This window comes from Anguilla anguilla, chromosome 15 (assembly GCF_013347855.1).
Source record: "Anguilla anguilla isolate fAngAng1 chromosome 15, fAngAng1.pri, whole genome shotgun sequence".
NCBI lineage: Eukaryota > Metazoa > Chordata > Actinopteri > Anguilliformes > Anguillidae > Anguilla > Anguilla anguilla.
Window position 1 is genome coordinate 4987564 of NC_049215.1, and position 14937 is coordinate 5002500.

A 14937-nucleotide genomic window follows, 5' to 3' on the forward strand; every position below is an offset into this window, starting at 1 on the left:
TTTAATGGGTTGGAATGTCCTTTAAGATGGCGGAGCTCAATTGATTGCCGCGTCAGTCGAAGACTGAGTAACCGAGAACGGATAAGTCATTTAAAGGAGCCCAGTGTTTGTGCCCCCATGCCAACTTCATTAACGGTTGCTATAGGGGCATTTGACTGGTTTAAAATAAGATTGTTCAGTTGAAAGCAACTCAAAGTGGCTGGTTACTGTGACTGTTCCTAGAGGCTGTAGGTTTGGACACGGCTGTAGTGTTCATTTGTTCAGTTTGTGCTGTTCAATTTTGTGTGTGTTTGGTACCATCCTTGAGCACAGTTGTCTTATGCTGAAATTGAAATTAAACGTCAATTTTTCAAAGGTAATCTGGTGGTGCCCATGCGTACAGCCTCTGGAGGCATAATTTCGCTTTACAAGCTGCTTGATTACTTCGGTTATTTGCTTTAAACCGCGATAGCCGGCCGGTCATCGGGAAACTCTGGTATTAAGTCATTAATTGCGCGCGAACTGTCGTAGCCAATTAAACTTGAATATTTAAAAAAAAAAAAAAAAAAAAATCAGGCGTAATCCAAACCATTCTTCGAAAAAATTCTTCCATTAATTAACTAGCTCTGTGTTCTGCAACAATGTGTAGATAATTTAAATGGTTTCCCCTTATATTTGCTGCCCAAGCCGGGGCTTTGTATATACAAACCCCCCCCCAATCTGGAATGTCCGATCGTCTGCAACCGCACCCACGTTCCATGCGCGAACCACCCTGCAAATTCGGGAGATATGGGATATCTACGATTCTCGTAAGCGTGCTGTCCACCAGCCGTTTATTTTCGCAGCAAAACTCGCATTTTATAGTGGTGTTGAAGGAAGTTGTTTTAAGTCCTGAGACCCAGCCGAAGAGAAGTTCTAAATATTTTAATTTTTTTGAGATTGCATAATGTGTCTTGGATGACAAACATGTTTCAGTGAAAATATTTTTATAAATATTTTAGTGAATGTCCTTGTGTAAGTTTCAGCATAGAATATATGGATTTTACGAATAAGTTCCAAGATCTGAATGGCCAGCTTTTAGGAGAGTACGTGGCTTTAACTAGCAGTAACGCCCTTATCGGCCAATGGGGGTCGCCCAAGAGCGACGAAACGCGGATCTCTGCGACTGAACCGGCTGAACCCTCCCAATTGTGTCACCATGTGGAGTTTCTCCGTGTGTGAATAATCAGCACGTGACACCAGCCATCAATTTCTAAAAACGTCATTGAATTTCTGTGTTTTTGGCGGTGCAGCACGTTCTTATTGTTTTGGGATAATTGGCAGGGATTGCCAGTTATGCAAGAGTCCTGTTTAATTTGGTTCAATGCAGATTTTAAAAACGGCTTGACAATTGGACCAAACACAAATCTATTTTAACACAATGTTTTATTTGTACCAAAAATATTTGTACTATGTGTTTAATATCACAACTAACAGCAAGACAGGAATGACAGGAAAATGCTAACAATCTGACATTTGGATTTTTGTATGATTTCTGTTGCTGGCAAGGTTCGAATGTGTCTGCCATTCAACCGGATGACAAAACGTTGCCTTTGTCATAAATTCAGTAATTTTTTACAAGCCAGCTTGATGCCTGTATTCTGTGTGTTTGTGTTTCAGCTTTATGGGTATGTGAGAATGGGCTCACACACATTAAATATAGTTTGAATAGAGTGCAAGTATTACACTGGAAGAGTTCTGTTGAAGCAGTATGTAAGATGTGAGGTACACACACAAGGCTGTATAGTATAATATTTTTACTTGGATAAGAGCAGTGAGTCTGCTGCCTCGGTCTTCTGCTACCCTCTGGGAATCATTTAGGACTGCAGATGCCAAGTCTTCTGTCCAAAGTTTACTCTAACAAGACAAATAAGACTGGTGTGATGTTTGCTTTTCTGTTTATTTTGTTGACTGAGTGGATTTTTTGAGTTTATAGGAACTAATGCCTCACAACAAGAAGGATCCTTACTGTGTGGAGTTTGCACGTGGCTGTGTGGGTTTCCTCCGGGTACTCTACTTTCCTCCCCTACAGTCCAAAGATATGCAAGTTTGGTTCAGTGGAGTGTCTAATTTGCCCCTAGGTATGAGGGTGTGAGTGCATGTCTGGTGTGAGTGCTCTGCAATGGATTAGCGACCTGTCCAGGGTGCATTCCTGCCTCTCGCCCAATGCATGCTGGGATAGGCTCCAGCCCCCTGCAACTCTGACCAGGAATAAGCAGGTTAGATTATGGATGGATGGTTGCAGTCTAAGTTGTGGTTTATATGCCTATGTACTTCATAATATAAAGTTACAGATTTGTTTATAATTATATTTGTATTGTTTATAAGTTTTGGTTTATATGCCTATGTACTTCATAATACAAAGTTACAGATTTGTTTATAATTATATTTGTTTGTATTTTTTATATAATCTTAATGAATTTCTGGGAATAAAATGGGTATTTCTTATGTATATAACTGGAAGAAAAAAAAAGAATTCTCTTCACGTCATAGTGTTTTAAGTAAAGGCTAATTAATTCCAGGAGTGACTGTGAGAGGCCATGCAGCCGTTTCCAAGCGGACTTCAGTCGTTCCCACCCGTGAAGCAGCTGGGGGGGACAACAGGAAATGGCTGAAACTCCACTGAAAACAGTGAGTCTGGAGGTGCTTTGGTTTCTCGCCAAATATCAGAACAACTCTGGTTTGGGAGACCAAAGGGTCCCGCATTTTATCTTAAACCGTAGGTGATGGAACTAGGAATGGTAGGAAGCACATTCAGAGGAATATATGCATATGTAGTCGTAAAGTCTAAGCAGAGTGTGTAATCAGCCTATGTTCAGCATGCATATGCCTGTGTAAGCAGTAACCTGCTTACTTAAAGAGGAGTTTGCATGTAGTCTTTAGTAATTAATTTGATTAAAATAAAAAAATAAAAATCAAATTAAAAATACATTTGCCATAATAAATGAATACTTTTTAAAAATTTGACATCTATGGTAGTTTAAAAATTGTATTACTGGTAGGTTGCATTTAAATGGTATACAAGTGGCAAATTATTTTGGAAACTGTTTTTGGAATATTTGTCAAAATATTAGAGGCTTTGTTCTAGAAATGTGTAGAATTTCTTGAAATATTACTGAATTAATTTCTACTTCCTATCATTCTAATTCATTCCAATATTTTAAAAAAACTTCAATTCATAAACTAAATTGGAATGAACTCAAAAGTTCAGAACTGACCCCGACCCTGTTACCTATACAGTACGTATGCAGAATAAGCCCGTAGATATTTAGTGTATGTGCGCACATGTAATGTGTATGTACATATGTTTACGCAGATTATATGAGCAGAGTACATGTGCCGATGCAGGGTGTGTATGACCGTCCACAGTGGCGCTGCTCTGTACCCCTGCGGGGTCACACACAGGTGTGCGCGGGGGGCTCCTCCGTGGCCCCGCTGCCCGGGACCGACATGGACTGCGTGCCGGAGATGGACTGGCTGAGCTCCCGCAGCGAGCGCTTGGTGAGGTCCAGGCAGGAGCGCCGGACTATGCGGCGGGCCTTGGTGCCCAGCAGCACGTAGAGCACGGGGTTGACGCAGCTGTTGAAGAAGGCCAGGCTGGTGGCCAGCGGGAAGCCCGTCTGCAGCACCGCGTGCAGCCGCGTGGACGAGTGCACGGTCAGCTCCATCACGCTGAAGACGTGGAAGGGCGCCCAGCACAGGAAGAAGGCCAGCACCACCGCCAGCACCGTCCTGGAGAAGCTGGACATGCGGGCGGCGCCGGACCGCCGGACCCGCAGCACGATCAGGGCGCCGCTGGCGCTGATGGCGGCGAAGGGGACGAGGAAGCCCACCACCGTGCGCACCGTCACCATGGCGAAGTGCACGTGCGGGCCGTCGAAGTTGTTGTAGCAGACCACCTCGTGGCGCAGCTCGATCGTCTCCCGGAAGAGCAGGGAGGGGCAGCTGAGGAGCAGGGCCACGCCCCAGACGCCCACGCACACGGACCACGCCCGCTCCACCGTGCGCGTCCTCCGCGCCCAGCTCGGGTGCACCAGCGACACGTAGCGGTCCACGCTGAGGACCGTGAGGAACAGCACGCTGGCGTACATGTTGGTGACCGACGCGAACGAGTTGAGTTTGCACACGGCCTGGCCGAACCTCCAGTGGAAGTCCTGCAGGACGTAGTCGATGGAGACGGGCAGGAAGAGCACGAACACGAAGTCCGCGATGGCCAGGTTCAGGAGCCACACGCTGTTCACCGTCCGCTTGGTCTTGAAGGCCGTCACCCAGATGACCAGCCCGTTGCCCAGGACGCCCAGCACGAAGGCCACAATGTAGACGACCACCGAGAGGATGTGCAGTGCCTCCCTCTGGTCATAACCTCGCTCACCCCTCTCAAACTCCCCGTAGTCAAAGTCCTCGTAGTACATGAAGTCGTGGCTGCCATTCGAAAACCCTTCTAAATGATCGTCCATCGCTGGCCTTCTCCTGACGTGTCACAAGAAATTCTGTGACCTCAAACGAGAACCTAAAAGGAGAAATGACTTGCTCTGATTTTCAGAGAAGCAAAGCTTTCATCCAAATCGTGCGTTCACTGTCCTTCAGATTCTGATCTAAACCTTCAGTATACAGCGTCTGTCAAGTCTCTCACAAATATCTTCTATCTGATCCAGTACACAGAGCTTGCTTTCTCACCTGTTGGGCAGCGTGTGTGAGTTTGTACTCCTCCTCCTACTCTGCTCTTCCCTTTTCTTCAGTGTTGCCCCTTTCAGTTCCGAATTCCTTCAGAAACCACTGATCCGCTATCAGGACAGGGAATTGAGAACTTGTTGAATGGGAACATGTTGTCATGAGCAGTGCCAGATGTTACAGCGAGGAGACTGGCCTCACCCAAAGCGCATGCCCACACTTGCTCTGAATTAGCCTGAACACAGTCCAGTCTACTCACTACCCCACCCCATGCTCTGTACCTTAGACCCCAAAAATGCTGAACACACATTCAAATGATACGAAGCCCCTATCCCCCCACCCTATGACTACTTTAACCGCAAGACCTGAATAAGCACCAGCAAGCACCCACATCCCCACCCCTGTAACCAAAGTGCATGAGTTCAAGTCCAAGAACAGTCTGACGATGGACGCAAGGTATGATCGGCTCCTACTCCTATAAGATCCGCTCTGGAGAAAACGACTTGCATATAAATTCCACACCAAGTCATTTTTTTCTTGCAGTCTTTCTTGGTCTATCGCCTCTCCTTAGTTATCACTTATGTAATTATGTAATTATAGCCTACTATATTGTATTTCGACTGACTGTTCCACTCCCCGACCAATATTTTTTTTTTGGTTCAACCAATACAATGAGAAATGAAACCCCAGAATGCAAACTCACCAGTAATTTTAGAAAAAGTAAAAAACAGTTGTGCGCAGCGATCTCTTTAATCGCAGCGAGTAACGGTTTGTTTCCGAAAAATATATTTGATGCGCGGAGTGAAGCCTGCGTAGCAATTAAAATGATACAGTGTGTCAGTAAAATACTTACTCTTCTCAGCAGACAGTGAATTTCCCCTTTAGGATGTTTTCTTCTCGGTGTCAGTACGACAAAGATAAGAAAAGGAACTAAAACGGTTACTTTCAGATGTGGTATAAAAAGCTTATGTCCAGTATCCGCGGCTTTATAAGTCCGCACAGAAGCGTGTCACAATGTGGAGGCACTCTTATTTCTCCTTTAAGTAGGCGCGATCCCCTGATGCGCGTTCCCGTCGGTATGTCGGAAAAGAAAACGGGCCTCACGTTGTGATTAAGTGTCTAGGCATTTGGAGAAAGTTTGAAGCTCATTACCGGTGGTGAGGACGCATTTGCAGCTCTTAAAAAAATAAAATAATATTAAAGAAATAAAGATTTTGATTTAAAAATTATATCAAAGAGTCTGTGGACGCGACCAGTGTTACAGGATGAGAGAAAAGGGTAAAGGAGCCTTTAGTTGTAATTGTTAATGGTCGTGGAACACATTGCAAAAACACTTGGAGCTGGAGAATCTTGTATCTGTTTCGGAGTATAAATACTTGCACACTTGTGATGCTTTTAGATTAGGCTAGATGTACATGCAATAGCATAATATTTGCGTAAATTGTAGATTTTAATTGCATTAAAAGTGTAGATTGGTATATTATACGTTTTCTTGCCTTGTTTCTCTTACAAAATAGACCGTTCATCTTAAGAGACTCGCTGCTGGAATAAATAGTTCTAAATGACGGAGAAAAGAGGAGAACATGGGATTTAACAAACTCTTTCCAGCTGTTTAGGATAACATCTACCCTAGAAAACTAACGTTCTGTCTCAGTAGTGGTAGGTCAGATTCCTAGGTGGGAATTCCTCTGCTCTTGTACTCTTGAGCAAAGTATGTGATGCTCTTTTACTTCAATAAATACAAAGCTGTATAATTTGATTATTAATTAAGTTAGTTTAAGTCAGTCTGGATAAGCCATCATTGTTTGTTTTTGAAGTATGGTAATTCATTACAATGAAAAAAAAAAAATCAGTGGGCTTCTGATGTTGGATCACTAGGGCGCCAGAGCGCTAGGCCGACAGCTGGACATTTCAATTGCATAACCAGCAAAAATTTTCCGATCTCTAGACCCGGGGAGGGTCGTTGTGGGGTTGTTGTGGAAACCCAGCCGAGTGGGAGAGAGATGCTAGAACAGTGTGGGGGTTGACGATGGCCAGTGCTGTTTTATGTGTGTCTGGTCTCAGCGTGCGTGTACGAGGGAAGCGGGCCGGGGGGTATCCTGTTTGCTAACCGAAGAGCGCTCGCGCCACAAGACTGGGATTATACAGCTACTGATCCCCTCCGCGGGAGCTCCCAACCTGGGCCCGAGGCCTCCCTTCATGTGCTGGTTTCTATTCCAGCCATGTTTGCCACCTCTTAAGTGTAACAAGCTTTCGATTGCTTATAATTAGGCTCTTTTCATTTATCTTAAGTGAACAGCTAGTACTTCCTTTTTTTTTATTTTTTAGAACTTTGTTGAATTATAGACCGATAAAAATGAATAAATAATAAACTAATAAATAAGCAAGAAAATGAAACACCGACAGGTGAACTCAGTGGGCTCCTAACTGCGTGGACAATAGAACGAAACCATTTGTAGAAAACGAAGAGTTCCGAGACAGCATGGCAGTAAGTCAAAGCTGCGTTGTGTTAAAATAAGTTGAAGGCAAAAAGTGGCCGCTCTTAACCACGTTTTCAACGACTTTAATTCATCAAATAATGTAACAAAAACCAGCAGACGTTGGGTGGCAGGTCTGAGTTTGAGACTGAACCATAGCAGTCCCAACAGGACTCTGGTGCTTATCCTGGCTAACTCTCAGTAGCCCGGTCTCCATCTTGCTCTGTGACGACCCAGGCTTCGCTTCAGCCTGTTCGAGCTGGGGAGACGCCGCACAGGTACGGCAGTTGGGCTGTGTGCCATTATTGTGTGTGCTGCATGTCTGGGGTGCACACGCATGCGGTGTGCAGTGCTTGGACGTGCATGGCATCTAATCAGTACCACACTATCGAATTATGTTTCCTGACTCAAAATGTGAATCTCTAGCCGAAGGCCTGTTCTAGCCATGCAGAGACAGCGTGTGTGCTTTTCCTTCGTCTTGGACAAGCAATTGAAACGGGATGTGTGCCTGCTCATCTCTTTGTGTTCAAGCTGGATCCTCGGATGGCACCAGAGAGCATTATGGGATTACGGAATGTAGGCATTTTAGTGTTGTGCACGGTAACCCTGTGAAAGTCGAAAAGCTTTTGCAGCAGTTAGCCGTTTCATCTTTTAAATGCCCTCTCGACAGCAAGAGAAGGTTACCCAGAGTTGAGGGGAAAGCTTTCCATTTTTCAGTGTTGTTGTCCTCCCTGTAGAGAGAGCTGAAACCAGTGCCCCAGTGCAATGATGGGGGCCACAGCGCTGATTACTAATCTGTGACTCGGAACCCACTGGGGGCTGTGGGAGGCTTGCAGGTCGGTTGCAATTAAGGTGACAAGTCGAAGAGGAAAAAAAACATTTTTTTTCGCGGGAATCATGAAATCTTACCGATCAGTTGTCAAACGGAAGTCCTGACTCAACAGGGTGAGTCTTAAGACTCCTAGTCTTCTGGCTCAATCTCCATACAAGTGTGAATGAAAAATATGTTCTTGCCCCTCTTTTCAATGTGGCAGGGGCAGGTCTTCTCTCACCACCTGGTGGCAGACTCACAGAAGCCTGGACAGGACACACACTTCAAATTGGCCTCCTTATCAGGAGGGGGGGCCATAGCAACAGCGGAAACGCAGCTAAGAATGCGTGGAATGCCTAATCCCCTTTCCTCATACTTTCCGCATACTAACTCACTTGCTCTGGTCCTTGTTTGAGTATTACTGCAGATATACTATATGCACATTCCCCATCTCTTTAGATGATGGAAGAGTGGCTTTGGCCCCTTCGTTTGAACAGTGTGAGAGTGACACATCCCACCAGCTTCATGTGGAAGTTTGAGCACCTCTGGTGAGCTGCAGTGAATCTTCAAGTGAACAGAGGCCGACCTGATCTGTATGTGGTACAAAGGTAATCACGACAGCTTTATGCAAACCATAATGCATGGTTACTGTTTATATGCATTTAGCAGATTCTGATGTTTTATGTTTTACAACATAGATACATTGTTTTTTACAGTCAATCATCACCTCTTTTTTTTCCAAAAAAAGTACTTTTGTTAAGGGTATACTGAGTAAGCATAAGTGTTGCATATTTTTGAATACATACCTATGGAAGTGTCGTGTGTCAGATTTACTGGCTGGGAAACCAGCTTTTCCCCAGTTAACACCTCATTTTTTGTCTGTATTCTGAGGTCAACATAGTGTTCATAATCTCTTCCTCTCATGTTAAGATGTTGCATAGCAGGCATTCAGCAATATCTCATCCTGCATTACTACATATTTTTGGTGTACTTTAGCTCTACTGAGTTTTTATACCATTGGCCAGTCTGCAGAGTCCAGTCTGTCTGTGATGCAGTTTAGGGCGTGTTCAGCATTGCTGTCCTAACACAATGTCATAGCTGAGTGAGTGTTCAGTGATGGTGTCTGTTCTCTCACATCCTAGACCTACAAAAGCTCCTGCTCCTGGTGCTAATGTGCAGTGCTATTTTAGGCTCTTATCCCTGGTGAATAATAATCACAGATTGCTCCCCCTGCAGTCAAGGGGGAGGAATAACCTTACACGCGAGGTCATCGCCATCAACTAAGGCTAGGCTGTTTGGCTTACTGAAGGTGTTCGTGAGCTGATATTGCCTTCTGATCAAACATGTTTGACCATTTTGTTTTTGTGTGGGATCTGAGTGGACTCTGTCACGCGAAACATGTAACGTGCATATTGCGTCACAGGCTACTTGAAAAGTACACAGAGATAGAAGAATGCTGATTGGCTGTGTTCATGAAGCAGTGCAGACACCTGTCTCCCTGCCGGCCCCCCGCCCAACACTGCGACAGCGCGGACCGGCGCGGCTGGCCAGGAAGCACGCTGTCATGGGGCAGATCTTGCTTCTTCAACACAGGATCACACGAATCCACTGTGTCTGACACAGGGAGACGGGGAGAGACTGTCTATAGGCTACATATTTTCAGTGACATCTTAAGTCTCATTTTAAAACTGAGTCGTAGCTTGTGCGAAGCTGGCGTCCTGGCTATAGAAACACTCATGCCGTCACGTCAGAATAGTTGGCTAGTAGGCATCCATATCCACGGTGATCTGTGTAGTAGCCTACATTATCCACGGTGATCTGTGTAGTAGCCTACATTATTGCGTATTTTCGATATTTAGCTGAACGCGATGTTTATTGCTGACAGGAAATGCTGAAGTATTCCGATGAACCATTATTCTCACGGGGACAACGGTAGCTCCCCAAAACTATGTTTTAGGCCCGTTTCTACTTGAACAGTTATTGCTGTCAGGCTTTTGGAAGATTAGTAAGTGTTTAATAGAAAAACGCGTTCCTAGCGCTTCACTGAACTAATGCTTAAATTTCAGGAGGAAACAGCTGAGATAAAACACTTGCATAAAAAACGTGTCTTGTTAACATAATATTACTGTTATGTTGCTTGCTCTAGTTCTAAACTGTGTGCTCAAAAGAAATATAGAATTCACTGAGGGAACAATGCCTGTCCCTCCAACTAAAGTAGCATACTTTTATTTTTAACACCACAAAGTCTGGGGGAATAAAACAGAACAATTTGAAATAATTTCAAATGTTTGCTTTTCGTTCATAACACCACCTGTCTATCCGACAATGTTGCTAACTACTCAATTACTTGATCTTATTTTGTGGAAGCCACATCAAGCCTTATAATAGTACTAATTTATTAGAAGCGTTTTTGAGCCTTGGGTGTGATGCGCGCGTGAGAGCAACGTCAGGGCGGGGGAAGTCCCCGCGTTTTGAACGAGTCTCTGGGCTCCGAGGAGTAGGCTACTGGCTCCAGCATGAGCACGAGCTGAGCCCTGGGGTGTGAAGGATCCCGTGTGCACGCGCCCGAGTGTACGAATGCGTGTGAGGGTGTGGAGGAAAGTAAAGGGGGGAGGGATGGCGGATAATTTAGCAAAACGAGCCGCACAGCACTTGCGCGGTTGTAAGCATCAGGAGGAGCTGGCTGGTTGATCTCCACTGGCTGGCCACCGCCTTCCATCCCCTATTCCCCCGCCCGCTGCCGCAAGACTCATCTTTTTTATCGCAGGATACATAAAGAATTTGACATCGACAGCTTCTCTGCCTTAGCAATGCACCTTTCCACTGCGCTAACGTGTTATTGTTAACCTTTAAAAAAAATAACCTTCAAATATGAATCATGCATCTGATATCTTTTCCAAATCTACTCGCGAGCATCCTTGTGTCCTGGCTCCATCCACTCAGCTTAGCGTCAACGGGTAGGTCACTGTTTATTTTGCTTATTTTGTCAAGTTTAACAAAAAGGTTATCTCTTAAATTGTGTTCGGTAATTCGTAATTGTTTTGAGAAATAGTTGCATATCTCGCCGCTTGCTGCTGTCTTTTCTGGCACCGCTATTTTTGGGGGATGCGACTGCATGCGCCGGAGTGTCAGTGATGCGGTGCCTTTTTAAACAGCAGGTGACACGGGGAACCGTTTCCACCACTTCAGCACCTTTTGTTCTTGCCCTGCTCAATTTCGCCGAGTTCGAGGCGTTAGCGCAACAAAATACTTCTTTAAGATGTCGGTGGATCCTCGCCACCTCAAAGTCCATATTTTATTACTAAGTCACATGTTATCGGCGTGAATTTATAAAAATACGTTCCAAATGGCCTGGGACTTTCCAAAATCGTGCCGATGACTGCTATGTAGTCTTCTTGGGATCTATTCGGAATTAAAATTTGAATCAATCATGTGTGATATAATAGCTGAATAAAAATATAGGCCTATGAGTGAAATTCGATGGATTACTTTGCAACGGACATGGCTTCATAGTGTTACGTTTAGTTTGTGATTGACACACACTGCTCAGAAACTTAGCAATGTCATTTGTTTTCTGGTGTCCCTTGTATGTCACTGTAGACATTGCCTGATAGGTTTGCCATACAGCATGCGGTTGCGTGTTACCTGTCTTGTTTTTTAAAAAGAATGCTTGCTCAAAATTAGCTACAGCAGCATTTCCAAAGTGCCTGCGGTCCTCAGTGCAGTAGCCATGCGTGTTTTTGTACACTGCTGTGGAGATGCGTGTGCACGTTCTGCAGCAGTACCGTGAGCTGCGGTTGACGGCATGGCGGTGTAGGGGCAGGGTGGTGTGTTGCGGGGGGAGCAGCTGGTGAACGGCGGCGTGTTGGGTGTGTTTGTGTTGCTGGGCGTTTGGCAGTAGAGAATGTCGCTGTGCGGGACGCAGTGTCGCCGGAGGTGGGGCAGGACGCGGCCGGGGCACGAGGCGGCGATAACCAAACCGACCGCGGCAGCGCCGGGCAGCGCCAGATCACCTACCCGTCCCGCCTCATCTACTACCTGAACGAGGACTCGGAGAGCACCTACCACGACCTGGACACACGCACGCGGAACCAGGCCGACGACAAGCAGGTGAGTCAGCATTCCTCCCGCTGCTGTGGAGTCTGCCTGCGGGGGATGTGGGGGGTGTGTGTGTGAGCGTGCGTGTGCATGTGTGTGTGTGTGTGTGCACGTACGTGTGTTTGTCTGTGTGTCTGTATGTGTGTGTGTTTGTGTGTGTCTGCGTGTGTCTGCGTGTGTGTGCATGAGCGAGCATGTGCGTGTGTGTGTTTATGTATCAGGGCATGTGTATATGATATTGTGTTTATGAGCATGTATGTGTGCATATGCGAGTGAGTGTGTGGGTGTGTGTGTGTTTGCACATGGATGTGTTTGTGTATGTGTGTGTGTGTGCATGCCTGCATGCATGTGTGCGTGCATGCGTGTGTGCACGTGTGTGTGCATGTGTATGTGTGTGTGTGTGTGTATGTGTGTGTGTGTGTGTGTGCGTGTGTGCGTGTGCGTGTGTGCGTGTGTGCGTGTGTGTGTGTATGTGTGTGTGCGTGTGTGTGTGTGTGTGTGTGTGTGTGTGTGCTGGTGTGCGTGTGTGTGTGTGCGTGTGTGTGTGTGCGCGATGTACTCAGGGTGCTCTGGGTGAAGCTGAGATGGAGGCTCAGCTGTGTGGCACAAACTGCACTGCTGTTGTCCCCCTCTTCCACTGTCCTATCCCCTCACTTCTCTCTGTGCATTTCACTCTCTCTGTAATACAATCTCTCTTTATCTCTCTTTCTCTATTTCCCCCCTCTCCCCCCCCTCTCTCTTCCCCCCCTTTCTATCTCTCTCTCTCCTGCTTGTGAGAGTGGTGCATTATGCTTTGCGTCACACTGTCCCTGCTGAGCTGAGTGTGTGTGGAATGGACTTAGGGAGGCATGCACCCCCCCCCAACCCCCCCAGAAGCAGCTGTTTTTCCTCTTTCTGTTTTGTGCAAGACACCCCCACCCCCACCCCTCACTGGGCCTTCGCCCCCGTGCCTGGAGCTGTGTGAATTTAGAGCCTCACCTGTGTGGAGTGTGTGTGTGTGTGTGCAGCATGTATGCGTGTAGTATGTATGTGTATACAGTCTCTGTGTGTACAGGTGTATCTCCCTCCCTCCTAAAGATCACTTTCTTGCTTCAGGTGATCCATCTTGCTGAAGCCACTTTCCAACTAGAGGCCTTTGGCTCCAGATTTGTACTGGACCTGAAGTTAAACAAGTAAGGACCACTGGCCATATCCATTTCACTGCTGCTCACACTCCAAATGTGCAATTGTGAACTTGCGTTCCCCCCACTGCTATTGTCTCCTCAGGTCAGTGACAGCTCTCCTGTAGCACTGTGCAGCCTGTAGGGTTAAATAGTCACCGGCACATTGGCGGGCTCTTCGGTGGACTGTATCTGCTTCAGCTGCTGTGCACCTTATGTCCTCCTGTGCTGTTCCTTAAATGGGGTGCACTGCCACCAGCCAACACAGGGGTTTCTGGGTAATAATTGCCACTGATGCAGGTGTTCCCTTAGATAAGTGTTAATTGTGAACTGGTATGTTAGTGTGCAGAAGTCTTCAGCGAAATCCGGTCTTCACCAGGACTGTGATCACAGTAAGCAGTGACAGCCCGTACTTTGCAGGGAGAGCAAAATGCTGACCGCTTCGAGAAAATATGATGTGCATTGTGCCTGAGAAGCATGAATATTCAGGACGGGAACATCGGTGGATCAGTGAATGGAGAATGGAAAAACCCCAGACCCCTGATTATCTGACTCCCACAGAGCAGTAGTGGAGTGAATGAGAGCATTGTGTTAGTGTGTGCGTGTGGGTGTGCGTTTATATGTATAGGCCTGTGTGTGCGCGTGTGTGTGCGTTTATATGTATAGGCCTGTGTGTGTGTGTGTGTGTGTATATGTGTGTGTGTGAGAGTGTATTTGTGTGCGTGTGTGTGTGCGTTTGTGTGTGTGTGTGTGCGTTTATATGTATAGGCCTGTGTGTGTGTGTGTGTGTGAGAGAGTGTATTTGTGTGCGCGTGTGTGTGCGTTTGTGTGTGTGTGTGTGCGTTTATATGTATAGGCCTGTGTGTGTGTGTGTGTGTGAGAGTGTATTTGTGTGCGCGTGTGTGTGCGTTTGTGTGTGTGTGTGTGTGCGTTCATATGTATAGGCCTGTGTGTGTGTGTGTGTGTGTGTGTGTGTGTGTGTGTGTGTGTGTGTGAGAGTGTATTTGTGTGCATGTGTGTGTGTTTATATGTATAGGCCTGTGTGTGTGTGTGTGAGAGTGTATTTGTGTGCGTGTGTGTGTGCGTATGTAGCGTGTGTGTGTGTTTATATGTATAGGCCTGTGTGTGTGTGTGTGTGTGTTTTATGTGCAGGGCTGCAGTAGTTCTATCAGTGCTGCAGATGAGTCTGCTGGCTCACTGCACCTGTGAGGACAGAGAGCTTTACTGCTGATACGGCATCTCCCCTGCATTTGTCACTGAGCTACAGTGAACCCCAGTGTGTGTGAGAGCCTCAGTGTGTTTGAGAGTCTCTGAGTGTTTGTGAGTCTCAGTGTTTGTGAGTCACAGTGTGTTTGAGAGCCTCAGTGTGTTTGAGAGTCTCTGAATGTTTGTGAGTCTCAGTGTGTTTGAGAGTCTCAGTGTTTGTGAGTCTCAGTGTGTCTGATAGTCTCAGTGTGTTTGAGTCTCAGAGTGTTTGAGAGTCTCAGTGTGTCCCAGAGGTCTCATTGAGTGCCGCAGCTGGTTTGCTTAAGGTCTGAAAACCTTCTGCTGACTCCCAGTCATCACAAATCCAACACTGCACACACACACACACACACCCACACCCCCACACCCTCAACGCCTCATCCATCAGCCTATAAATATTCTCCCTGTCAGGAGCCTCGCTGCAGCCCTGCTCAGGCTGTAGAGCCGCTCATGTTAG

At 46.3% G+C, this 14937-nt stretch overlaps 2 protein-coding genes across 7 annotated transcripts in view; one reads left to right on the plus strand and one right to left on the minus strand.

Moving 5' to 3' along the window:
* Nucleotides 1–1385: 1385 nt before the first annotated feature.
* On the minus strand, nt 1386–5720 carry LOC118214586 (G-protein coupled receptor 1-like). Of its 2 annotated transcripts, XM_035394668.1 has the most exons (3): nt 5543–5720; nt 4696–4802; nt 1386–4528 (listed from the first exon to the last, which is right to left on the minus strand). In XM_035394668.1, exon 3 carries the CDS (start codon nt 4473–4475, stop codon nt 3414–3416), a length of 1062 nt encoding a protein of 353 aa, XP_035250559.1. In that variant the 5' UTR covers nt 4476–4528; nt 4696–4802; nt 5543–5720; the 3' UTR covers nt 1386–3413. The 2 variants fall into 2 exon arrangements, with proteins under 2 accessions (XP_035250559.1, XP_035250560.1); XM_035394669.1 differs by lacking the exon at nt 4696–4802.
* Nucleotides 5721–10453: 4733 nt separating this feature from the next.
* Nucleotides 10454–14937, plus strand: part of LOC118214011 (disintegrin and metalloproteinase domain-containing protein 23-like) — a 30172-nt gene continuing 25688 nt past the window's right edge. For 2 of the 5 annotated variants that reach the window (XM_035393362.1, XM_035393364.1), the window contains exons 1-3: nt 10454–10934; nt 11876–12087; nt 13171–13247. In XM_035393362.1, coding sequence (XP_035249253.1) covers nt 10856–10934; nt 11876–12087; nt 13171–13247 — 368 coding nt within the window. In that variant the 5' untranslated portion in view covers nt 10454–10855. The remainder of the gene's footprint in view (nt 10935–11875; nt 12088–13170; nt 13248–14937) is intronic. The other 3 variants (XM_035393361.1, XM_035393365.1, XM_035393363.1) reach the window with 2 other exon arrangements.

What these genes read in the sequence shown, in the direction of transcription:
- LOC118214586 (XM_035394669.1), bottom strand. Translation starts at nt 4,475, where the DNA reads ATGGACGATCATTTAGAAGGGTTTTCGAATGGCAGCCACGACTTCATG.